Source organism: Mus musculus, chromosome 16, assembly GCF_000001635.26.
Source record: "Mus musculus strain C57BL/6J chromosome 16, GRCm38.p6 C57BL/6J".
Taxonomy (NCBI): Eukaryota; Metazoa; Chordata; class Mammalia; order Rodentia; family Muridae; genus Mus; species Mus musculus.
Window position 1 is genome coordinate 24,876,111 of NC_000082.6, and position 27,747 is coordinate 24,903,857.

Here is a 27,747-nt window from a genome sequence, read left to right on the forward strand (position 1 = left end):
GCCAGTCTTTGGTTTAGTATGTGTGTGCATGTGACTCTTCTCTCCTTAACATTTGCTAACGATTGGGGTAGTATTTGCATACTGCTGGGGACTGGATGATGTAAAACTTGCTTCTTCTCTCCAATATTGTTCTTCATGGTGAGTTTTTATGTTTTACTTACAACTACTGAACTACTACCATGCACAACAAAGCTACACAGGTCATGAATATTCAAAAGTGTAGCTACCTACCTACCTACTTACCTCTACCTCTACATACACACACACACACACACACACACACACACACACACACACACACACACCACATTTAAAACCATGTACTCTCATGTAAAGGCACATAAACAAATGTACATGTGAGGGCCCTTATTAAATTAACCTCTACAGTCCCCCACAAACTATGTCCACAATGGGAATGTGAAAGCTGTCCTCCACTCTTTCCTCTTTGCCCATTTAGTCTGTTCCTTTATTCTGTGTATTTTGAAACACTTTTGGAATCATCCCCTCTTCCCCAACCATGCTGCCAACTGCTGGTACCATACTTTATAGCCAGGCATAATAGACAGCATGGATTTTAGCACTGAGTAACAAATGAGCAAGTGTTGGCTCTGCTTGTATTTGTTGTTGTGATCATAAAAAGATAAAGCGGTGTTAATATATGTTCTAAGGGGGTGTGGTGGGGTGTGGGTGAAGGGGGTGCCTTAGCCGGCCCATACCAAGGCATCCCCTTCCCCCTGAGAGACCAGCCACACCCCTGAGAGACCAGCCACACCCCTGAGAGACCAGCCACAGGACTGTATAGTGTAGAAAAGAGTTTATTCAGGGCAACTCAATAGAGAGTTAAGAGGGTAGTAGAGGCAGAGAAAAGGAGAAAGTAGAGAAGTAGAGGCCAACCATGACTACATGGAGAGAGGGGGGAAGGGAATGGGGAGAGAGGGGGAACGGGGGCAGGGGAAAGAGGCAAGGGAGAAAGGCAAGAGTAAGAGGATTGGACAAGCAGCCCCTCTTATAGTGAACCAGACTACCTCGCTCTTGCCAGGTAACTGTTGGGGTGTAGTTTAGACAGAATACCAATATTTGTTGTGTGATAGTTGATGAGATTTAACTTTTCAGAGCTTCTCTGTCTTTGCCTGCAGATTAAAGATAAGGCAGTGGCTTATGAGCTCTTTTATCACCCTCTTTGCTCCTCTGTGCCCTTCCTCCACTTTTATCTAGAGGTGTTATTATAACATGCATATAGGCATGTATGTTTAAGGCCTAAGACATATATCCACTTTGTTACATGGCAGTGTTTTATTGGTTGGTCTTCTGTAGAAACCCTCCTTGCCCTGCCTTGGGCCCAGGGCTGCAGCCTAGTTCCTCCCTCCTCACAGGTCAGTAGGTCCAGACTGCCAGTGTTCTCACTTGCTCCATGACTGTGTGTCTTCCATCTTTCCCCTAATACAGAATTCCCCACTTGGTTTTCAAAGCCTGAGTCCACACTTTCCCTTCTAAATCTGCCCTGATTGGATCTATATGTTATGTAACAACTGTGTGCCCATGAGCTCTAGAGAAGGCAAAGGCCAGGTCCCATTCATCTTTCTCTTCTCGGTGAGTTCCAATGCCTGCTCTGTGCAGTAATCACTTGACACTTGTTTATGTGGATATTCACATTCTGTGTTACCTGTTCCAGCTACATGTTAAGATTCGTTGCCATTTGCCCAAGAACTGTTCTATTAAAACATTTTCAATTTTACTAGAAATTTAATGAGAATTCCTCTATTACTCTGTGAATTTTTACCAATCCAGTGTTCAAAGTTGTATGTGGAAAGCAGTGTCTCAGAGGGAAGCAATATGAAACACATGGAACATCTTTCAGGAGCCACATGACAAACCACAAGATTCAGATAAGAATGAAATTCCCTCTAAAAGCAGGCTTAGAGGCTGGGCACAGGATCCTGATAAGGTAGCAGGGAGCCAATGGATTCAGGCTTTGAAAGCTAGCTGGGAAATTCCATGTATGTGTAAAAGGGAGAAAGCCTTTTACCAAGCCATGCATGAAGGTTACTGCTGTCTCTGCTAGGCTGCCACATAAGTAGGTCAATAAATAGTTCATTCAAGTATAACTTTAGTACCTATTCTAAATGGTTTAGAATCTTTTGAATAAGCATGAATTTAAAAAAAAAGAACCCTCTAATATATTGTTCCAAGATTTTTAGCTCAGCAAATCTCTTCTACAATCTTTTGGAGTTGGCAAGTTCCTCAGAAGCTATCCTAAGGATAGTGGTGGTATAGACAAGACAGACGAAGGGGCTCATCACTGCCCTTCATGCCCCCTCTCCTTATTGCTTTAGTGGACAGTAGGACCACCTAGTCCTCAGGATCCATCCTCAGAGCACTGCTGGAAGACCTCTCCATCTTCCTTGATCAGGTACTGATTTACAAAAGCAAGAGTTTGGCCAGCCCATGTCTCCGATTCCCACTGCCTTGTTCTTGAAGTTGCTCTTCATGTTTCCCTCCAGCAAATCCCATGGGGAACCTCTGAAGTGCCTAAGTTACTCTTTAATAAATATCTCTCTTCTCTGAGGCACCATCCCTCCTAGTTGAACCACCTGCCACAAGCTAAATTATTCCTTAGTGTTTACACCTTGCGGATATTTATAGCCATCATCATGGCACCCCTTAGTCATCCTCCAGCCCCGGTGTGTTACATATATAGCTCTTTTAATCTTTCTACAAAGTCAGACTCCTCAGTCTCTTAATCACTTGTACCATCCTCTCTCTGGTGCCTATAAGAGAACAGTTTGAATATATCCCAGATGGCAAAAAATAACCCCAACATGTGGTAACTAGGGGGAGAAAACCACGGAGGAGATGAAAGGAGCAATCTCCAGGTTAATTAGTGGGGTGGCCGCAAATATGTGCACAGTTTGTTTCAGAAATAAAGCAAGCTGTATTTGTTGTAACTGTCTCCACTTTGAACTCAGTAGTATGTTGGTGGAGCCAAGCTGTGTTGATGGTCCAAACAGCCACTAAAGACCTTTGACTTTGTACTCCCTCTGTGTATCTCTTGCTTAAGATGGACTTCAAATAGGATCACATAGCGATACAAGAAAATATTACTAGTTTCTGTTTAGTTTTATGGCTTTACGTGGTTTCTGAGCTTCATATAAGCTCAGTAAGGGAGGACCTTTGACTTGTCTCTCTCGTTATTAGGCACATGGGTATTAGTCATCTTATAAAATTAGCAGTGTTTACTGAATATGATAGCCTAAATAAGGAACAACTTCAGTACAAGAGTGATTGCTCAGAAATGCTCCACAGACAGCAGGAGAATATGGCCATTTCCAAGTTTGTTTTTTTATTAGATATTTTCTTCATTTACATTTCAAATGCTATCCCGAGAGTCCCCTATACCCTCCCCCCACCTGCTCCCCAACCCACCCACTCCCACTTTCATAATGTTTTGAAAGGCTATGCAGAAATGTCCACTAAGTGATTTTCTCCACACCTGATTCAGCCTTGATTCAGTTTATGTACTTATCTTACAAAATGTATCTTGGGTTGGAAAACTAAACTCTGAAGGAGTCCTTAGGAAAACCTCCCGATTCCTTTGGGGGAGGCTGCAGGATGTACCATCTGTAAGAAGAGTGTGCCTCAGCTGTATAAGAAAGGTAGCTGGCAAGGCATAGGAGTGCATGCTTTTAGTCACAGCACACAAAGTCCAGACAGCTTAAAGCAAAACCAGAGAAGAATGCTGCTTACTGGCTTGCCAGGAAAGGAACTTGCAACAGAAACAACATGTAGGAACGCTCTTCACTAGCTTGCTCAGTTCCTTTTCTTATACACACCAGACCCACCTGCCCAAGGATGGCACTGCCCATGGTGTGCTGGGTCCTCTAGCATCAGCCATTAATCAAGAAAATGCCTCATAGATATGCACACAGGCAAATCTGATGGAGATGGGTCCCTCAACCGAGATTTCCTCTTCTCAGAAATGCATGTCTAAGTTTGTGTTGAGATGACAGAAGGTATTGCAGGAAGGTACCTGAGGATGGGCCTGAAGTCAGCCTCTTCATTAAGTTCCTGTATTGAGTTTTTGCCTTGGCTTCCTTTGATGATACACTGTAAACTCTAAGGTGAGATAAGACCTCTCCTCCCCAAATGCCTCTTGGTCATATGGTGACCACAGCAACAGAACACACAGCAGAGAGGATGTGACCAGCCTCCATCTGTGACTCCTAGGAAATTTTCCTTTTCCCAGAGTCTCACGTGGTCCAGAAAGTGTTCCTTCTGGCCCAGCCATGCCCCTCCTATAGAATTGTATGCTTTCTTCTGCAGATGTCTCTAATGTTCTTTCAGGCTGATCAACTCTGACAGTTTCTTCGTGTTTTCTTTTACCAAGCATTTGTCTGCAGCTTAGAAGATATGAGTCTCACCAGAGTTCATTAGAATAGATTTTAGGCTTTAATATTTGTAACTGAGCAGTTCTGCCAGTCTGAAGGTAGCCAAGGACAACCATTTCCTCTCACACACAAAGTAAGGTTGTGAAGGGACTTTTTCTCTGAATGAAGGAGGGGAAGAGGAAAGTAGAAGCCTTCTCATGTTTTATTCAAATGTTAACAAAGAAATCGAGAAGTGTGTTTCCTTAAAATTGACACCATTTTTATCCCAAATGTTCCGGTGAGTGATAGTGGGTATGGCAGGCAGTCACAGCAGGGGGAGCTTTCTCCAGGAGCTCAGTCCCCGTGGGAAGCATTACCTCCAAGTAATACACTAATCGCTTTGAATCCTGCATATTTTCACATACTGTGTGCATACATACGGATATTAATAACTGTTCCCTAGACGTCACTTCAGCACTTGGAGAGCTCAGTGTTGCTAAGCAAGTGCTGGAGATGGAATCAGATGCAGATGGCAGTTCAGCAGAGAGGATTTTACAGAGACGCATGAGGAGAAAGGACGGAGGTGCTGACTCCATCCCCATGGATCTTTGAGTTCTGAGGTGATCAGCTTGTGTGAGCTATGCCTGATATTCATCCACCCACTGCACTGAGATTATAAATGGCATTGCTAGTGCTTAAAGGTACTTACCTCAGAATCCATCTACTCACATCCTACCTGCATCTTATTCAGTGGTTTCTGTCTAGTAATTTCTTACAGCATTGAGACATACATAAATTTTACTGTTTTGTGTATATGTTCTATTTCCATATATATCTTAGAAGAATTCATATTTTATACTATATATATATATAGATGTATATGTCTATGTGTATATCATATAGAAATTCAGAGGGGAGGAGACCCTTTTTCATACTACCTTCTGATATCTCAGACTAAGGATGATATTCCTATATTATATAAGGCTCCATTAAGGGAAGTAGCTTGCCTAAGGTCACAGGTCATATGTTTCTAGATCAAAATTACTCCTCCTACTTTATATTCATTTAAGAGAAAATGCAAAATGGGAACCCTCCCATGGAGTGAGTATTCTATTTAACAACATTGTTTAAAACAGTGCGTCCACACTGGATGTGACCACACAGGGCCTGGAACCTATGTTCTTCACTCAGGTTTGCCTCTCGCTTGGACGGCAAAGAGTTTAACTTGTTCTTGTAAACTAAGCAGCTAAGCAATGTACCAGGCTTTTTTTTTTTTTAACAAAGAAATGTTTTCATCATAGATTGAAATTGCATATGCTCAGGAAATTTCACCTGCTAGTACAGAGATACTAGTATATGATGTCACACGTTTGGGAGATTGTATGCACAGCCTGAAAAGTATCACTTTTGAGTCCCCAAGGGCCTCAATTTAGAGCCTGGCTCTGCTGTTGGCTTCCTATGGGATCTTACTCAAGTCACAACCTGTCTCTTGACCTTTGTTTTATATTATGAATACTAAAGTTGAATGAAATAATCAATGCTCTTCACTTTCTGAATCCCCTCAATAGCGCATTCTGGGCATTTGGGCTCTAAATAGACAAAAGAACTAATTGGCTTCCTGTGAAGATAGTGCCAATTGCAACTGTCACCTGCCACTGGTCCCAGCCATGTATGTAAGGGTCATTAGATGACTCATAGCTCACTGTCTCACAACTCAAAGTTCAGTTTTGTTACATATTTCTCAACTCATTCACAAGGTTATTTCTGTACCAGCTCATTGGATAACAGGGAAGGTTATCTAATTTAAAGTTCACTGTGAAACAGAAATTCAAAAGATTATACATGCATTTCCGTCTCTTTAGATATTTCTGTCTTTCCCCCTTAGAGCAGGTACTGTAAGACAGAACTCTTTTAGTGGCCATACATTGTTATAGTCTGCCTTATGCTGCTATGGCATAATAACTGAGACTATGTAATTTGTAGAGGACAGAGATTTCTTTATTGGTCTAAAGGATGGGATTCACAATATCAAGATCCTGGCGGGGCTCTGCTGACTCCTGAAGGCCCCTGTGTGCTTCAAGGATGGTAACTTGTTAGTATGCTGTTACACAGTGGGTGCTGCATGAGGCCTCTTTATAGAGGCCTGTTTAAATCCTGGAGGGAGATGCCCTTGTGATTTTACAATCTCTTCAAGGCTCTACCTTTAATGTGATCACATTGGCTACATCTGAGGTTCAGATTGAACACAATCAATACATAAAACATAAAAGTCTAAGATTAAAAGAGGGTAATATGGAAAACAGCTTTGAAGGACATTAATCCATAAGCTGGATTAAATAAGAGTGTGGGGGGGCAGGGGGAGAGAAGGGGAGAGAGAGAGAGAGAGAGAGAGAGAGAGAGAGAGAGAGAGAGAGAGAGAGAGAGAGAGAGAGAGAGACTGGAGAGCGTGTAAGTGCTTGTTTCCTTTTGTGAAACAGAGGGTAAAAAGGACATTTGAGGAAACCTAGTTCCCTGTAACTGAGTCCTGGTTTTCCATTTGTAAAGAATTGTTCCTGTTCTTCTTGTTCATGTCAATATGTTTATTAAAGACCACATACATGGGTTCTACCTCATTTGCAGAATATTCTTTTGCCTTGGTTGATTGCTAGAAATGAGTTCAAATAGTCTTCTATCCCACATTGAACATATAGCTCATTCCATAAGTCACTGAAATTTCAGGCATTTCAGCTTTTTTATTGTTGAACTGAGGGTGGCTCTTGGTATTTTGCCATACAAGATTATTGAAGGTTCTGATGTATCAGTGTGTAAGAAAGTTTGTGAAGATGCAAGACACTGTATTAATGTAAGGATCACTTGCTGATGTCCTGGGTAGATAATGTTGTTATGGTGCCAATATACAATACCTTCAGAGACATGTTCCTACAGGTCACCTCAGGGCTAGGCTTGCCCTGAAACAACCAGAATAAACTAGAGTATTTTCTACCACAAATCTAAAAGTAAGTGAGCTGGCTTAACCTTTGAGTGGAGGTAAAGGTAAGAGAGATTTTCATGATAGAAATCATGGAATAAATTCAACCATATCTCAAAAGTAGATATTCTGGTAGTGGTTGCTGCTATACTTAACATCAATTTTTCTGTTAACAGATCAACCATGAAATGAAAGCCAATATGGATGGCTTCAGAGTTAAAAGCGGGACTAAACAATACTATGTAGAAATTAACTTGAGAAGAGACTTGCATTGGCCAAAAGGCAGGGTAATATTTTTAGTAAGTGTATTCTATGTTTCATGAACATTCTATCAGGCCAGATGTCTTTAGGAATTTATATTTCCAAAGTTAGTAGGTGGAAAGACTCTAAAGCCAACTACCTAGGCAGGCATGAAAGTTCCAGTACTGATCTCTCAGACGAAGAATGCACAGTGCGCCCCTGCCACCTTTTCTTAAATATACTGATGGAGCTATATATATCTGACGGAAGATTAGAATCAGGAACACACAGCCAACTCAAAAAAAGCTAAGTAATAAGAAATCAAATGACACAATAAATAGGAAATGAACAGACAGTTTAAAAACATAAATACCCAATACATGTGGAAAAATGTTCACCCTCACTAGTTATCATAGAAATTCAAATTAAAGCTCCCTTGGTATTCCATTTTATCCCTGTCAGAATGGCAGTCATTGAGAAAACAAATAGCACTGCCCCTAGAAGCATTGTGGGTGTGGCTGCTGTGTCATATGTGCATCACTAGGTGGCAGAGAGTGTAGAGAGGCTATGCCTGTGCTCAGTTCTCTGATCTATAAACATCTGAATGATTAGCAGCCTAATATTTCCTGAAAGAAATAGGCCTGGAATGACCACCAGTCTGGAGGCTTGCAGGCCCCAGCAGTTCCCAGGTTTGAGAGCAAGCCAGAGACTGGAAGAACCATGCCTGAGACTGAAGGCCCCAGTGAGTTTCCAGTATTGATAGAGTAGCAGAAGCCCGAAGCCTTGTATCAGACCAACAAGTCATTGCAATGAACATTTGCAAGCAGAAAAGTGTAGACGAAAAGGTCTGCTTTGGGACCCACTACAGCTTTCACAATAAGATTGTCTGATCTCTGCTGGCAAGGAGGTTTCAAGGGTGGACGGCAGGTATGATGGGACTAGGTGTATGATGTGAAATTTACAAAAAGAAAAAACAATAAAAACGTTTTTTAAAAGGACAAAAAAAAAGAAAACAAATAACAATGAATGCTGGAGAAGATGTGAACACAAATGAGACCTTATGCAATGCAAATAAGAATGTAACCGAGTTCAGCCATTCTGAAAGTGTGTACCAGAGTTTCTCAGACTAAAAATATGTCTGCCATATGACCAAGCTCTTTCACTCGTGGGCACTTAGCTCAAATACTGTATACATCACAGAGATACTTGCATATTGATGGTAGTACTATTTGCAGTTTACCCCAAAGACTGCAAGGCAGCATATCACATGGTACTTACATATTGGTGGTTATGGGAGCAGTATTCACAGTAATGAATTTAAGTATCCAGCCTAGGCGTCCATCATTGAAGGAGGAATGAAGTTGGGGCTGGAAAGATGGCTTGAGGATTCAGAGCACTGCCTGATCTTCCAAAGAACCCAAGTTTGATTTCCAACATCCACGTGGTGCTTCATACAACTGCCTGTAACAACCCTCTTCCGGTCTCCTCAGGCACCAGGCACGCATTGTGCACAGACATACGTGTATACAAAACACCTGTGCACATAAAAATAAACTAAGAATAAATAAAATGTGAACAATGACCATATCAGGAAACATGCTCATGTGGAAGAGTGAAGAGTCTCACTTGTTACAGGGTCCCATAATGACTTCTGAGAGTGAGAGAACGGTCCTCTCCCAAGATTGCCCCGATTGGTTATCCAGCACAAAGCAGTCAGCCCTGGATCCACATACATCTGAACAAAATGGATAGAAGGTGGTGTGTGTGTGTGTGTGTGTGTGTGTGTGTGTGTGTGTGTGTGTAACAATAATAGAGAAAAGGAGGATATCAATTTGAGTGGTAGGCATGAGGGAGAACTGGAGACAGGAAAGGGATACAGGAAGTGGGATAATTATATTTTAATTAAAACATAAAAATTATTTAACAATTATTTTTAAGTTAAAAAGAAAACAGGCTGAGCAAGCTATGGGGAGTAAGCCGCTAAGCTGCATTCCTCCATGGCCTGAGTTTCAGCTTAAAAGCAAAAACAGAAGAATAATGGAAGGAATGTCTTGTCAGGACCACCAGCCCAGGGATGGCACACTACCCATAGTGGGCGGTAACCTCCTACATCAATCATTAAGGAAATGTTCCATGGACTCACCTATAGCGTGATCTTATGAGGGAATTTTCTCAGTCGAGGTTTCCTCCTCTCAGATGACTATACCATGTGTCAAGTTGGCATACAACTAGCCAGCAAAAAAGCAAAGGACTAACAAGAGAGGAAAAGGACCACAAAGGGAAGGATAGCAGAGTTTGAGGTACTGACTATGTCCTTATAGACTTGCTTGAATATGTCTTTTGCATACAGTTATTACTAGGAAGATGTTTTAAAATAACTTTTGTGAGCAAATACAAACAGCAAGCAGGCTTGAAAATACCTCTGGAAGCTCATATCCTGTACTTGCTTAGCCTATTGGTTTTCCTAGACTGCCTGTCTCTCCTTACATCTCGCCTATCATGCATTTGGAATTCAGTCTGGCTATTCAGGCTTAGCTCAACTATTAAGACATCCATAAGGCATTTAAATTTATAGTACTAGCATGACAACCACAGGTTTCAGTACATTGAGGAAGCCCTTGTAGTGTCCCAAGATAAAGGAGACCTGATTTATATACTTGGTTTCACCAACATTAAGGACATTGTTACATGTGGAAAAGAGAAGATAGGTACACAGGATCCCAGGCTGGCCACAGACAGTAGTAACATATGAAATCTTTTGGTATGTGTATCAGCTTTCCGGACCTCTGCTCCTGGAATATTTGATTTGCTAAGCATCCATTGCTTAGAAGCTCTGCATGCCGGCCCTGTGCCAGAGCTCCTTGCTTCCTGCTGCCTAGTCAACTGTGCTTCCTTCATGCCCTGGTGCCTAGAGGCCTGCCGACATTCCTCTGGCCTTTCCTGTTTAAGGCACTGAGGATTTTGTCTAAGTGACAGGCTGTGGTATGCTTTTACTAATGTGTTGTCTGAGTCCCTCTCAAAGCAAAGATACCCTCTGCCTGAGTTGCTTGCTCTGCATTCTGAATGCTCTCCTGAGGAATAGTTTATATATTCTTGTTAATGTAAAGGGGGAACATTTGGGCGCCTTGTTTTCTGTTGCTGGTTTGTAGACCTATTTTTAACTTTTGTTCTTTGCTGTTTTTTCCCCCTATGATTGTGAATTGGAAGGTGTCAGACTGGCTGCCCTTGAGGCTGGTGTCCCTAATTTATCCCAAGAATAGGAAGAATTTAAAGGAGGTAACAAAACTGGTCAGGCCCAGGTCCGGGTCCAGCACATTAGCCCAACCTACTCTGGAAGAATATTCTCCAGACGTAAAGAGAGACTTGTTTCTGAGAATGTAGGCCATCTGCTTCTGTGGCGAGCACACAGATGCTCGTTGAGGCCAGTGGTTTGCATCCAGTAAGCCACAGATGTTCATCCTTTCTTTGGCGGTGGGGGTGGGGCAGAAAGCAGCATTTTTCTGCCTCCCCCCTCTACCTGTCAAAATTGCATTCTCAATTGCCTTTCCTGGGAAAACTCTTGCAGAGGTGTTTTAGATGTGACTTCCCTTGCATATTTCGGTAGCACTTTTCTCTGCAGTGTGCCACACATGGTGCCTTAGACTGTTGAACCCGGGAAATTCCTCAGTCATGGTAAGAAGCGCTAGTGGTGACTAGTCCACTTCTTCTTGTCACACAAAAGCACACTGAAGTACTGGACAACGAGCTGACGTGAAGGAGATTGAAAACGAAATATTTTTCTTTCTGGAGCAGGCTTTCACTGTAGGCTGGTGATCAAAGATGTCCCATACCTGGGATAGCTGTCTAACTCTCCAGATGCCTTATAGGCTCAGGATATACATTCTTGTGCTGCACTTTGAACCAGAATAAGACAGCTGCTACTGCTGCCTAGCCAGCCACTGTGCCCCTCTCATGACCCCATCCTTATTTTGCCAAAGTATGTTTCTTAGATCCCTTGTGCTGCTTGACATCCTGTTAAGTGGTCCTTTCTGACTTAAACAAAACAAAAGGGAAAGTTAATATAGAAGAATAAGTGTGTTGACTTATATTGAATTTATAATATAAAAATCTACTTCTCATTCGAATCCAGTGGACTTGTAATAATGTTCACATGCTTTAATCTATTTTCCGCAACCCTCAGTGTGTTTTCTACAGTGAAATGCCATTTGTTGGCATAAAATTCTCAGAGGTATGGCATCATTTTTCAAACAGAGTATGCTTCATTTGATAGTAAGCCAGTAAAGTTTGGAGATGTGGTTTTGTTTTCAGCCTAATTACGAAAAGAGTGACAAATGAAAAAATTAATTTTCTTATTCTAACCAAAAAAGTATATGAATTTAAAGCATTTCTAACTATATGTCTAATGATAAAACAACTATAAACTATATTACAAATATCACAATTGTATTAAACATCAAGAAGATAGCCTGAAATTTCACATTAATATAGTTGTAGCAGACACAGTCCATTTTTTAAGACTTAAACTTCTTTTTCTCAGTGTTTCAAATTAGTTTGTTTGTTTTTTAAGATATGCTCCAATCCTGCAAAAGAATACAAAGGAATATTTACAGGACCACATGCAATCTGAGAGAAATATATTTACCTCTTCTCACTCATTGAAACATTTACCCCTCCCAGTTTTGAGTGTGAAGTGGCTGTCAGTCCAATGTGACGGGGTGCTGAAAGCCTTCTTCAATGAGAAGTCATTCCATAATGCCCCATATACCAGATCTGCACTGATGAACAGGCAGTGCAGCTGTGGGGCTGGAATAGATACTTTATCCAAGGATGTTTAGGCATGAAGTTAGTTAGATATTTTCTGCAACTTACTTTCCTCTTCTTTAGAGTAAGAATAATGGTAGTATGCCCATGTAAGGGTACCATGAATTAGAAAGGAGTTAATACAAGAGCCTCAAAAAATGTTGGCAATTCATGAAGCTAGGTCTATGACCTGCAAAAGGCTGCAGGTCCTTGTTGATATTCCTAGTTGCCTATGGTTATCTAGTAGGATCTTGTTTCTGCCTAGTAGACATGAACTATAAGGAGTCAAGGTGACTATGGCCCTTACGATCCCAGGGTATTGGGTTACAGAAGCTGCCACTCAGAGTAATACACACCCTGTCCCATTATTTACTTTCTTTCCTTCTGGTCCTGTAGTTTGAACACATGATCCTAGTATATATTAAGCAAATGCTCTATCACTGAGCTATACCTAATCCTAAAATTTTATGCTAGATTATAGTCTGTTACTGTTTAAATGTTAATATGTTCTTTAAAATCTAATCTGATACACACACACACACACACACACACACACACACACACTGTAGCTTTATAGAACAGACAGTGAGAAGCAGGTTCTTAAGGAACTCCCAACCATACAGTATATGGTGCCATTAAGTGATGTAGATATGTTCAAACTAAGTGCAGACTCAGAGGCAGTGCTGACTGGACTCTAGTCTCTTATATGATGTCAAGTGTGTGGAATGAGACTTGGCTTCAAGATCACCAGAAATCAGAACTAGAACCATGGGGAACGGTCAGGGTGGAGTTGCAGTAGTGGCTCCATGGAGAACAAAATGGTCTAGCAGCCTCAGTGCTCTGGAAACAGCTGACCTTCCCATCAGTGAGGGCCAGCTACAGAAGAGTCTGAATTTAGATATGAAGTCTGAATGTAGACAAGATACACACACACTAACTGATGTACTGACTCTTCCAGGGACGGAGGCTTTCCTGAATTGTTCTGTTCAGTAGATTGTGCTTTTCAACCCCAGTATCCTGAATCCTGCTCCTACCTGTATATGATTAGAGACAGTGCCCAGGCCCCTTCATCAAGCATATGAGTTTCCCTCCATTGCCTTCTCAGGAGCCTTAGCTGTCTGCTCAGTTGACTCTGGGAGATTCCCGCTATGTGCAGGGGAGATCTTGGTGGGCTTGCTACTTAATTCAGCAAAGGCAGTAATGCTATGTCTCTTGCTACTGCAGGATAAATCAGCTGTCTCCCTCATCTTGACTTCATTGGACAGGTCTAAGAATTCCTCTGTAACAAGCAACCCCTTATCTTCTAGGCCGTTGTGCCCGCTGTGGGGAAAATGTTGTTGGAGAAGGAACAGGATGTACTGCCATGGATCAGGTCTTCCACGTGGATTGCTTCACCTGCATTGTCTGTGATGTCAAGCTCCGAGGGCAGCCTTTCTATGCCGTGGAGAAGAAGGCATACTGCGAGCCCTGCTACATTGTAAGTTGCCACATTAGGTCTTCATCTGCTCTGTCTTATTTGACCAAATACAAGTCACTCCATATAAATGTCACCATCAGTTCTTTGACGTTCAAAAGATGTGTACACATGTAAATTGACATACTGTATTTTTTTCTATATAATTACAGTTCACATGAGGTCAAAAATTGTGTTAGGAGGGGGCTGCCTTTCAACCAAAGGTCAGCCAGAAAGCTGTCTTGCCTGTGTTTTTTATCCATGTATATAGGAACAGTATGTTCTCTGTCATGTATATGAAGGATTCCTGTTCTCAGAGTCATACAGTCTTATCATGCATTTGAAATCTCAGTATTTTAGGAAAGACTTAGCAGGTGGCAGAATTTGTCAATGGCCTTCTAAACTTCTGGACTAATTATCTCTGCAGAATCATTTTACCTCCCTAATCCCCCAGGTTGTCTATGGTGTAGAGAAACTCTTTATTATAAAGTATTAAAGAGAATTGCATTCTAATTCTGACTGAGCTAGAAATGGTTTTCTGTTTTAAAGAACAAAGCTATTTTTGAATAGCAAAACTTAGTGACTAAAAATAAATAACATTTCCTTAGCATTTTATATGGCTATTTAATCTATTTAGCTACCTTCTGATAGAGTAGATTACTTAATAAGAAAACTTTATACCCAAAGTAAATTCCTTTACTGTCATTCTGGTTTTGATCTATCTGTTGAACATATCCATGGAAAAGTAGTACTTTTTACAAACCTAAAAATTAGTCACAGTTGCACCCTCTGTCAAGGCATTTCAACAGCAAAGAAACCTTGAGAATAAGGGACTCAGAAATTTGTAGATCTCCAGAGTTTAATTTTATTGGAATTTCTGCCTTGGTTGATGTCTTAGTATTACTGCTACTGTGATGAAAAACCATGATCAAAGGCAGCTTTTTTAGGAAACAGTTCATACTTCCAGGTAGCAGTCCATCACTGATGAAAATGAGGGAAAGGCCATAGAAGGATGCTGCTTGGTGGCTTGCTCTCCATGGCTCCCTCAGCCTGATTTACTATAGAACATAGGACCACCAGCCCAAGGATGAGCTGAGCTCTTCCCCATTGACCACTAATGAAGAAAATGCCTTACAGACTTGCCTACAGCCAGATCTATGATGGCGCTTTCTTCATTGACGTTCCCTCCTTTCCAGTGACTCCAGCTTGTCTCAAGTTAACATAAAATTAAGCCAGCACAGTTGGTAACAAAATTCTGAAAACTCAAGTTCATTGAAACCCAAGGATGTGTGGCACAAAGAACAGTTCTCCACGACTGACATTTCTACGTTTCATCTCTTGGTTTCCATCTTACTTTGTTTTCCTTCCAGGAACAACTTAAACACATGTGGCAGCATTATAATCCCATCAGCTAAAGCAGGTGGGAGAGAAAGGAACTGTTTTCAGGTCACTCGCCTAACTGCTCTCTTTAGAAGTGAGACTAGAGACACAGGCGTAGGGTGGCTTCTGGTTACCATCAGTCAGAGTCACATTTCTTCCTTGTCCTGCGACTTGGGCAGTGCTGCATGTCACTAGCTGTTCAGACTGTAACGATAAGCATAGCAGTGCCCTGTCTATCTGGAAGCAGCAGCATCTACAATAAGAAAAAGTCTAGTCAGCAAAACCTCACCTCTTACATCATTCTACTCTTCAAGTACCACCCTGTGAAATCATTGTTGAAAAGAGGAAGGCCTTTTATAATTCTGACCTCTTTTAAGTGGGCTGCACTTTCTAGCGACTCAGGACAGCCTTGTGCAATCGTTTATTGCTGCAAGTTTTGGCAGCCAAGTCAGCAAAGCCTCGTCCAGCCATCTAGCTCTCGTCTAGCAGGGAGCAGTAACCTTTTTATAGCTCCTGTTTGGTCCCTTTTTACTGTGCCACTGATCATTGCTACTGTAACAATGCTTCTGTGGAAGGCATCTTAAGCTGTTTATTTTTATGCTTTGTAAGCAAAGGTCTTACATAAAATACTGGGAAACTGTAGCAGCATGCAAAGAACGTGAGTTTGAATAGAATTCAGTCAAAGCTTTCTGTCGTGGGCAAGTTACTTGCTCTTTCCAAGCCCTGGTTTTTCTTTCTCATCTATATACTGGACATAATGGGATATTTTTCCATCAGCTCCCTGAGGATGAAATGAGGCAACCCTTGTAAGCACCCTTAGTCTACTGAGGAAAAGCTATTCTACAAATGTTGCATCTGTACTTAGTAGTTAGGTTTGGGGACCTGTTCACCATTCCGTATGTGTGCAGTGAGACTCAGACTCACTTAGCTCAAGGAAGCTGGTTTGCTTCTTGGATATACCTATCTTCCATTTTTTTGTTAATGTTTGCTTACCTCGGTGCACAACAAAGCTTCAGTTTCATGTTTTTAGTCATTTTCTATAGTGTGGCAGATTCTATTATCCAGACTCTATTATATGATCCTTGAGATTGCTTAAGTCGCTGGCTCCCTCTGTTCAGGTTGTGTGTCATAGCACTCTGCACTTCAAGCAACGCAGAGTATGTGGGAAATATTTAATCATACACATGGAAGAGCTGAGTGAATTCAAATAATAGAGAACCTTACTATCCTTTCTGTGTTTTCTCCCCCTCATAAGACCCTGTCATTGAGGTCCTTGACTTAATGGCCTCCTTTCATAGCTACCCAGAAAGGTTGAAATCTTCTCAGACTTCAGTTCCATTTTACCTAAAGGCCCTCTCTGTTCAGAATCGATTCCAGGATGCAGCCTGGACCTCGTGCCCTTGACCGAGGTATCGGCACTTCCAACTCCTTCTAAACTTTCACAGTTCTGATAAGCTGCATCAGAACTTCAGAGGGAAACAGAGAGTGTGAATTAGAACAAGCTGCATGGCAGGTGGACTTAGTACAGGCGGTGCTAGGATTGCTTGTCTCTCCAGGAGCTAAAGTTCTAGAGCAGAAGACCCTGCTCGTGGGATCCAGCTTCGTATCACACGGCTCGACACAGGTGTCCCAAAGACATTGTGAATAAGACAAGACAAGCAAGTCCCTGGGTGCCAGTCCATGGGACTCTTTTCTTTCTGTTCTTGTGTTTGGTTTGTTGTTACTTAATTGATGGAATAAGATATAATAAGAATAGCAAAGGCAATGGCTTAGTTAATTATTTCTCTGTAAGCACCAACCACTCATGCTTGACTATTGATCCAGGAGTAAGGCCTCCCACCTGTAAAACAAAACTTAAATTTCCTTCTGAATTGGTTATTGATAAGCCTAAAATCATATCTAAATGTAATATTGTATACCCTGACATTCAGTGCCCAGTAATCTCATCATATTTGGTTAATCACATTAGTTCTTTCCTATGGTCTCTTGAGCTCTTATTCTTTGTGTATCTGCATCTACAGTTAAACAGATTTGATTCAGTGTGGTGGTATAGCTCTCTTCACATGTATTTTACCTGTTTTCTGTCAAGTACCTGATATGAATATATGCACACCATACTTCAGTGGCAATCTTCACTTTTAGCCTCTCATCTACTTAGATTTATAGTATGTTTATGAACTACCTTTTAAAGCAAAAGTATATTTTCCATTCCTTTATCATTATATTATGCTTAAAGAAAATTGAGTGAAAATTTTATATCTTTATTTAAAATAAAGTACAATAAAATAAAAATAAAATAAAAAATAAATAAAATACTTTTAAAATAAAAGTAAAATAAACTAAATTTACAATTAAATTAAAATTTAAAAGTAACATAATTTTTAAAATGTAGTTTATTGTTTTGCTTAGGGTTTCCATTGCTATAAAATGACACCATGACCAAGCCCACTCTTATAAAGGACATTTAATTGGGGCTGGCTTACACTTTCAGAGGTGCAGTCCATTATCATCATGGTGGGAAGCATGGTGGCATCCAGGCAGGCATGACACTGGGGAAGGAGCTGAGAATTCTACATCTTGTTCTGAAGGCAAACATGAGGGGACTGTCTCACACATGGCTAGGAGGGGGGTTTCAAAGCCCACCCCACACTGATACACTTCCTCCAACAAGGCCACACCTCCTGAATAGTGCCACTCCTTGGGCCAAGCATATTCAAACCATCACAATTATCAACTCAAATTATCAACATCAGTAATTCTAGGACATTGCCTGCTGTTCTTAGTTTTGACCTAGAACACGTGATCCTCCTGCCCCAGTTTCATAGAATATACCACCACACCTAACACTTTAAAATATTTCTTTAGAAAACTGTTTCTGGTTGACAAGCCTGTTGCAATCAGTGAGTTCATATATTAAACGATATGTTATTCCCTGTTAGATTTATTTAGATTCATCTGGGTCAATGTAATAAGTATATTATGTCCTAGTTATTTTAACTGATGCTTATATCAGTAGTAGTAAATGATCTTGTAAATGACTCGTTTCGATTATGCTTATAGTTTTGAATAAATAAAAAGATTAAAATTAAGAGCACTTAAGTTTATTAGGAAGTAAAATGATTTAAATAGAATCTATCTACCTTGGTCCTATCTGTCTGGTTATAATGTTGGGTACATCATTTGCCTCCAAGTACCAGGGTGTTTTTGTTTATAAAGTTAAAATTCCCTAATGTCATAGATAAGGAATGAGCAAGTGTGTTATTTTTGTATCATGAAACTATTGGATTAATCTGCTGAGTGACCTTATTGTGATACGATGGAGAAGCTGTAGCCCACAATGGGCATGTTTCAGCTGCTGTTGCTATAGAAATATTGAAAGTAATTGGCTTGATAGGAGGAACACAGGGTACATGGGAGATGAGTGCTTTGCTTACAGTCATTTGTGGTTTTAGGTATGAAGGGCATCAACAAGGCCTTCAGCTTGTTTGAAACTTCTCTGGTTGAGGCAAGCTTCCTTCTGAGTGTTAATGTAACAAAGGAGCACTTGCTTTCTTCTTGGCAGTGTAAAGGAGCCTAGGCCTTGGGACATACACATCAGACGTCCTCAGGCAGAGTCTGTTTATGAAACGGTGATCCAGGATCCTCCACTGGGTCAGGGCTTTTGGACAGAGTAGCTGGAAAAGAGAGGCAGGCATTTTTATTAGAATTGATATCCTACTGACTAGCAGACCTCTGAAAGTAGCAAGCCAGTCTCCTGGGAGACTAACTTGAAAGTACCAGAACCTGGCACATTAATAACCAGCACATTAGCAGCCTTTTGCTCTCTTATGGCACTAAATGGTGAAGTTAAAGCAGTCTAGATTTTCAACTCCATTAAGATGTAGTTTTCTTGTACCTCTGCAGGAAAGCTGTCCTTTTATGTACTAACGTTTGTCCTAATGGAATGTTTTAAAAGCAGGGCCCTGCGTGGGTGTTGGAAAAGGAACCAAAGAGTTGGGACAGAGTCTGAAAAATCCACATGAGCATTGCTCTCCCTAATCGCCCACCTCTGCTCTCATCAGCATGATGCTGCTTCTGCCTCCCTCGGTCTCCTACTGCACACACCACCTACACACTTAAACACATCCATTCCTGCTGTCTTACTGTCACCCCACCAGCACTCTCCCAATAAGGAAAAGGGTTCGAGAATGAGAAACATTGTTTTAAAAAACACTCTCCAATGAGGTTGAGTGTATGAACCTGGGTGTAATCACCCTCATTCCTGACCTTCCATATGGCACACCATGTCTGTTGGAGCTGTGATAGGCAAGGGGAGAGTATTAGGCCTGGTTACAAATGAGGCTTTGATATGGTCAAAGGAAAAGGCAAAATGAAAACCAGAAAGCTTTCTTCTGACCTGGTGTCCTTATTTGTTATTTTATTTATTTATCTTATTTATTTTATTCGCTTTATTTATTTACCATGCTGTTACCCTGAAAACTTACATTCATCCTTTTGAAAACACCAGAATGCTGCCAGTAACTGGCCACTCACTTTAAAGTCACAGAAGCTTTCTGGTCCCAAGATTTCATTTGATAGCAACCACTGACTGAATTGTGCCTTCTAGCATTATAGACAACGGGTAAAAAGCCATGACACCTGGTCTTCCCTTCAGTATCTACAAATCATGGAGTCTCAAAACAAAAAGAATGCATTTATGTTTAGAGTTAAGTGTAGTCATAGTGATAAATGCCATCTGCCCAATAGTATAAGTGTATTTTTTAGTGGTTTTCTTTGTCTGTTGGTCTGAAAGGAGCCGTGGAGATATTGGTTCTGCTCCTTTTACTGTCATTTCCAGTAGCAAGAAACTGAGACTTGTACAACTCTGGTGTGATGAGCTTTGTTTTTATCTTATATTTTATTTTGTTGTTCTTTTTTTTAATGAAGGAAGGAAGGAAAACCTAAATGACTGGTTTTTCTCTATTGCCTTCTCTAGGTGGGGTCTGGGATTTTTGTGGATTTGTTTGTTCATTTTTTAGATTTAATTCAAGCTGGATTTAGGGATATATAACCTTGTCTTATTTTAGAGAAATGTTGGGATCAAAATTGTCTTTTTAATGGTAGCGATTCTTTTAAAAATTAATATCTTTTAATATACAGTCATTAGAAGACTAGAAAAAGAAACATATCCAATTCTCCCATGCCGTATCTGCAGTGTGCTGAATGTGCATCTTCTGCCTCTGTGATTGTTTGCGTGGTCATAACCATGGGGCTGTAATAGCCTCTGATGTTGGTGACACATGCCGAGTACTCTCACCTTACTTCCTAATTAGCTACTTGCTTAGTTGTCTAATAGTGTGTCAAACTTTGTTTTGTACAGAAATATTCCATGGACATTCATAAATAATATATACCCTTTCTGAAGAGTGACTCCAAAAGAACTATTTTGTTAGATAAACACATTAATGAGAACATTCCAAGGTCAGATGAAACTGTGGTAAACAAAGAGCCAGTAAAACTACTAGCTGATGAGAAAAAAAAAATGGGATATAGGATCGTGCTCAGTGGTAATCCACTTGCCTACCATTTGTAAGGCAGGAAACAAACAAGGAAACATGAAAAGGAGGGAAACAAAAAAATAGAAAAATAAGCAAAGATAAATTAGCAAATTCTGATAGTTATATTCAAGTTATAGTATTTCAAGAGAATATTTTACAAAGTCAAATATCAATATCCTATAATATGAAAAGCAAAATACAATTTATGACAAAACTACCAGATTAACCAGCGGACATGATGTTATTCGCAAGCCTCCCGTATTGCAGGAAGGATCAGACTTCTTCCCCTTCTGTAAGTATCGCTACACAGAGAAACCCTGTCTTGAAAAACCCAAAAATAAAACAAAACAAAGTCTCACTGCACTGAAATATATAGCAAGCAATCCTGATGAATGATGTGGCAAAATGAAGACACCTGTTCTTTAGAAAGCACATTTCTTTCTGTCTTTGACCAATTAATTACAGGAGTTGGATAATACAATTAATAAGATTGATTGAGTCAAGATACATTGAGTGTGGGGCTGGTGAGATGGCTCAGCAGTTAAGAGCACCGACTGCTCTTCGTAAGGTCCTGAATTCAAATCCCAGCAACCACATGGTGGCTCACAACCATCCACAACAAAAATCTGATGCCCTCTTCTGGAGTGTCTGAAGACAGCTACAGTGTACACACATATAATAATTAATTTAAAAATTTTTTTTAAAAGATACATTGACTGTATAATAAAGAAATTTATTTTCCCGATATCCATAAAATATTTAGAAAAACATTTATCAAATCAAAATCTAAAAGGAAAATACATATGGTACACCAGTTTAGTCCTACATCTTGGGAGGCTGAAGTAGGTATGTTGCAAGTTCATGGCCACTCTTGATTACATAGGGAAACCCTGTCCAAAAGGAAAAAGCAAACAAATTCTGAAAGGGAACTGTAGCTGAATCCAGCAGTTGACTAGCCAAGATAACAGCCGAGAAATGAAAAGTTAAGTAAACAAACACCCTGCTTGTGCAGACTGCTTCAACTACGGAAGGAAGATGATAATGCCTGCCAGACAGAGGACGTGGATGGAGGTCTAAGTCACAGAAGCCACTGTAAGGAGAGTACAGAAAATACCTTGATGCTCATAGGAGATGCTGCCTAAAGAAGGGGTGGGATGCAGGCCATTCATGACAAGTTGTTGGTAACTGAAAAAAAATTCTAGGATATTCTATAACAGTGAATTCAAGGCCAGCTGAGGTTAGAAAAGACCCTGTCTCATGGGGAAGGGTCGGAGGTGGGTGGGAATTAATGAATGCGGTACAAATAAATCTAGACAAATGTTACAAACTGTGGGGGTGAAAAAAGTGTGGGCATAACTATAGACCATTTCCTTTCTCTCCACTGAACCTAGGCTCCTTTGCTCTGAGTAAAATGCTTTAATCCTAGTACACTTTTTCTCAATGTAGCCTTGCTAACATGCACAAAACCTTAATTTCAAAACCCATGCTTCATAAACCAGGTATGCTAGCACATACCTGTAACTACAGCCAGGGAGGTGAAGACAGGGTGATTAGGAGTTCAATGCCAGCCAGGGGTGCAGTAGACCTTCCCTCAAAAAAAAAAAAAAATCACATGTTTCATAGGAAAGATGCTTTTTCTGTAAATCTAAAATATGCAAGGGGGGGGGGGGACCCTCAACCTCACCAATGTAGATGAAAGTCAGAAGTGCTACCTGAGAAAAGGCGAGGAAATGTCACTAACAGGGTTTCTCCTATCTTCAAAGAACAAATGATGCCTGCAGTGTCTCCACCCTCAGCCTTCTGAGACCCTAACTTAGCCTGCCTCAGGGAGGGAGTGCTAATCTAACTGCACATGTGGAGAAAGCCTAAAAGAAATGTTGAGTTCAGTGCTGCGTGATAAATTGGAGTGGTAAAGTGAATGCCACATAGTAAAATATTCTCAATTATTTGATGAGTGCAATATTTGAACAATATTAGCAGCCTTTAAAATACTTGGTTTAAACTCATATAGCACATTGGGGCAGGGAGAGAATATGAGTGTAATTCTCTCCATGGATACGTTTCACTGAAATGATACTTCATAAATTTGTTACAAATTTTTTAGGATTTAATTATTCTAAAGAGTGTGTGCGTGCTTGCATGCATGCATACATGTGTGTGTGTGTGTGTGCATGTGTGTGTACGTGTGCATGTGCGTGATGGGTGTACCATGCTGGTAGATGTCAGAAAAGGGCATCAAATCCCCTAGAACTGGACTTACAGGTGTTTGTGAGCCTATGTTTTAGGAACCAAACCCAAGTTCTCTGCAAGAGCAGCAAATACTCCTAACAGCTGAGCCACGTCTCCAGCCTATCATGCCTTTTTTTAAAAACAAGCAACCACCCCAGCACAAAGCCAGCTCTAAATAAAATGAGGAAACTAGTTTAGTTGAATAAGGCCAGCCTTCCTACCCTTGAATCTAGGAATGTGCACGATCATCTCTTATATTTGTATTTTTCTAAACATGCTTTTTAACTTTTGAAGTAGGACTATGAAAACAAAAAGAAAAGAAAAGGCTAAATGCATATATGTTTGCACAATTATGTAGGTTTTATTTTTTTGACACAGACATAACAAATAATATAAAGGTCCACATACTTGTTACCCGGTTTAACAAAAAACTATTAGAAATGCACTGGATTCTTTGTTCTCATCACAGTCCCCAAACTTCCTTCTGTCATACCCATGGGGTTCTAATGCACATCTTTGCAGTGTGCACTGTTGTTTACATGCAGGGTTTCATAGCTGTAAATATAGAACATATAAACATTTATAGACAATGGTAGACTATAAAACATGATTAAATCTAAAGTGGTAGGACAAAGCCTAAAAAGCTGACAAGATAAAAGTTACAAGGTTAGATTTAAAGAATACATGAGAGATAGCCCTTCCATAAAAGCCGTAAGAAAAACTGAGCAACTAGGCAACACTGGAAATTGTGTCTGTGTAACGGAATTTAGGGTGCTTTGGAGCCCGCCTGACACTTGTATGCCACTCTTAGAGCCACTCATTCATAATCAGCAGTATGTCCAATCTATGGCTACCTTTTCTAATGATATAGCTCTGTCCTCCTGTGGACACTGGGCAGTACTTTACTGACAGAGAAGCTGAAGCACATACCTCCTAGTTGACTGACCAGAGCAACAGGAAGTCCTTATTGATAACATTTATAACATTTCCCCCTAACTCTTATCCCAAAGTATACCAATTTCTATTGTATTTGAATAAGAACATTTAAGGCCCAGAAGGAACTAAAATTAAAGAAGTACTTTAATTCAGTGCTGTTGTTTTATGGCTGGAAAAGCTAACAGCCAGAGAAAGTTTGTTGATTTGCCTGAATTCACATGTTTGGCAATGGTAGAAGCATGAATAGAAACCAAGAGCCTTGGTGGTACCTTCAGAGACCCTCCCTCTTTAGGAGAGTTTTGAAATAACTAAGCCTATGTGTCTACAGAGACAGAGTGATCCCTGGGGAAAGCTGGACTCTGCCCACTTCAGTAGGACCGTGAACCAGGACAGCATTTGCTTCAGCTCTGACCAGAATGAAGGGTCTCGTATTTCCAGGTTCAGTGCCTCTGAAATGTTATGCTAGAACCTTCTTCCTGCCCCAGTTTGTTTATTTTTAAATGAAGCATGAACTCACCAGCCAGTGTTTGACAGAGTTTGGATGAATGTCAGCATCAGGCCACTGCAATAATGGTTTAAGATTTATATTTAAATATAATCCCATTACTTATACACTTCATTAGGCTGAGTGAATTGCTGGCTGTGGTTCAGCAAAGTTCCTACTTTAAAGATAAAGGATGGAAAGAGAATAGGAAAGGAGCCTCTTTATTCCTTGTTTTCTTTCTTATTCATCTTGCAGCTCTTAATGGACAGAAGGACAATAGTTAGCCATCTACAGCGTAACGTCTGCACTGCCGAAGCCCTCTGAACTGCTCTGCACCACCAGAACAAATTGTCCATAGCTTTAAATTTCCTATAAGTAGAAAAAGAAAGGAGTGGACTTGGAGGGGGGAGGGGGGACTAAGCTATAAAATTCTACCTTGAAACTCTGTCTGAAATGAGCTCCTGGGTCCTCAGTAATATAACCTTTCACTTGGGGTTGGAAAATACAAAAGGAAATGAGTGTAAAGATGGAGAAAATCAAATTACAACCAGCCACCATTCAGCATCTACTCTGTTTCTTTAGCTTCCGTTTCTGAACATATAGAATGACAGTTTCTCCTTACCTCTCGTGATCACACAGTGAAAAAACATTCCGAGAGGGGGGCTGAGCTAGAGTCAGTAAGGTGTGCGTTTGATTGTTTGTATGTGTATGTGTGTGCTTGAATTTTCTTTTTAACTGGGTAATTGCACTAGGCCAGAGTCCAAGGCCCATGAGCAAAGCCTTCAAAAGAGGTCTTCCTTGACTTGTGTCTCTAGCTCACATTGCCTTCCAGCCTCTGGCACACTCCTGGACCCCGATGGTCTCAGAGCTCAGGGAATATGAGGCCTTGAGGTCCTCAAAGCTTGATTTTTACAGCATGAGTCAAAGGTCATCTGCTTTCAATCACTGGCTGTGTTCATTAAACAAATACGTTCTAGACCCTCCCAAGTCCCTGTACAGGAGGACAAGAGCATAGCACATTCTGTAAGCCGAGGGTCAAGGAAGGCCTGTAGTTTGTATGTATACAAAGATCTGAGATCCATGCCCTAGTCTTTGACCTCACATGAAAAATGACTCCAGGTTTCTTCTCCTTCCCTCTCTTCCACGAGACTTGTTTCCAGTAGCCTCCTGTGAACATTGACCTCAGAAGCTTCTCTCTCTGCCCTGGTCTAGGCTGCTGGCTCCCTTGTGTCTCTTCCCATCTCTCTCCCTCAAACATCTGAATTAAGCAGCCTTCAGAAACTTTCTTGGACAAGACTTTTAGCATTTTGTTGTTTTTCCTGAGGTTTTGCTTTTATTTTTTTTGAGAGAAAAAAAAATGCTAACATGAAGTTAGCTGGGTAGTTAGCTAGGAAGGGGCTGGGAGGAATTATGAGAGGGGATCAGAATAGCTGAAAACAGATTTTAAAAATTAGGTAAAATTAAAAAATAACTATGGGAAGTTTTTCAACTATATGTGGGTTTTCTTGAACGTTCAATGTCCTTTTTACCAACAACTGCATAGGGCTGAACCTTACTATAAGTGATATAAAATTTGTGGCTTCTTGGCATATTCCTTAATGATGTAAATCCTAATAGAATATATAAAGGCAGAGAGGTCACATGTGACTCACCCCTGTTGGGTTTTATGGTTTTTTTTTTCAATGTTTATCACAGCAGGTGATCCTATCATTGCTTTGAGAGATGAAGGTTGGAAGGGGACAAGCTTCATGCCAATGTCTCCTCACAGGGTTTGGCTTATATCCTGTTTGTTTGCCCTCTGTGCACTTGAACTTGAGACTCTCTGAAATGGAAGGGAACAGGAAAACTTGGCAACAGGAGCCTATGTGCAGTCATTGCTGGATATAAACATGAACAATTGAGAGAGAAGGCGTGAGAGTGAAGCAGGCTGTCTAGTTTCCAGCCCAAAAACTATCACATGAGCTGTGGTGTTCAAGGTCAAGTGCACAGATTTTCCCCACACAGCAAAATTACCAGGAGTTTGATCAGAAGTTCTCTTATGTGCTGAATGTGACAGGCCACTTCCCTCCCATAACCCGGTTCACAAAACCAATAAAAAAAGTTCATAGCTAGTTAACTTCCAGGACCCCTTTAGCACACTTCCCTGCAGAGGAAGGCGTGTCAGCCCCAAATGATGCCATCATTCCTGTAGAGCAGGTTCCTTTTTCCTTATCTTACAGAGATGTAATATATGGGGATGTAATATATGGGGATGTAATATATGGGGAGTAACAGTGCCTAACACGGGAAAATCTGCCTGAAACGTCTCCATTGCATGACTGAACCAACTACTCTAAAGCAATCTGGATGTATTGAATGCATATATTTTGTGATATTTTGCATTGGACCAAGTATTTTTATATAAATAGTAAACACCTTCCTTAACAGTTATTACATGTTCTGAGTCCCTTAATGCTCTCAGGGGTGGCTGAAGTAATTCAGAAGAATACAGTTGATGGTATGGGTCAGTTGAAATGAAATTGAATCTTCTAAGATATATTCCTCTTGAAAGTAAATATTTATATTCTTCCAATTTAGCCAAATGACCTAAAAAGTTTTCTGTTGTAAAGCATAACATATGCAAGTAGTTCTCCAGCAAATAGAGAATAGTTGAGTATATTTAGGCTCAAAGGGAAGAAGGAAGGAAATTCCGGTATCTTGGGAGGGAAGTAAGTATTTTCATGGTCAAAGCTGCCTGCAGGATGGGTCAGATGGCTGCTGTTATTCCCTCTGTTTTTACCTTCTTTTTATTAATAAGAACAGAATTAAGACATGAAGTAAAACCATTTTGGAAAGCAATTAGACCAGATATCCCAGAATCTATATCTTAGCCCCACCCTTGTCTTTAAATAACCATCCCCTGCCATCAGATGTGACCTTTTCTTCTCTTTGTCAGCAAGGCTCTCATGTCAGCCTCGAAGTCTATTTCTGTTACCTACCTCTGCTTCAAGGGCCTTCCTGATTGGCCTGTAGTTGAGGGTGTGCAATCTTTCTGTGCCTCCAGAGTGGCTGCCTTTGCTTCTGGGTACACCATTTACCTCTTAATCCTTTTCTGTCTACTTCCCACATTGGTAGATGCTCTCTTTCCCTCACACATAGACAAGAGTGACATGGGAGCCAGCTTGTTTTTCCTTATGTGTCTCTTTTCTGTGAAACCCCAAACCTAATTTCTTGTATTCAGAATAGTACCGGAAGCTGTACCTCTCATCCTAGGGGTAGTCAGTTTGTTCTTAACAGCTACTACAAAACAAGTACAAGCATCAGAGCGACAGCAAAGCTAACCATAACAAAACAGTATACCCAGCGGCTATGGAGCC

The 27,747-nt window shown here is 40.7% G+C and overlaps 1 protein-coding gene and 1 non-coding gene across 11 annotated transcripts in view; both read left to right on the forward strand.

Moving 5' to 3' along the window:
* Lpp (LIM domain containing preferred translocation partner in lipoma) overlaps positions 1 to 27,747 on the forward strand; it is a 599,229-nt gene that overhangs the window by 482,761 nt on the left and 88,721 nt on the right. For all 10 annotated transcript variants that reach the window (NM_178665.5, XM_017316922.2, XM_030249029.1 and 7 more), the window contains one exon: positions 13,680 to 13,849. In NM_178665.5, the coding sequence (NP_848780.3) occupies positions 13,680 to 13,849 (170 nt within the window). The remainder of the gene's footprint in view (positions 1 to 13,679; positions 13,850 to 27,747) is intronic.
* Gm22672 lies at positions 8,063 to 8,196 on the forward strand. Its single transcript, XR_003952014.1, has one exon. It is a non-coding gene; the product is annotated as a small nucleolar RNA SNORA17 (small nucleolar RNA).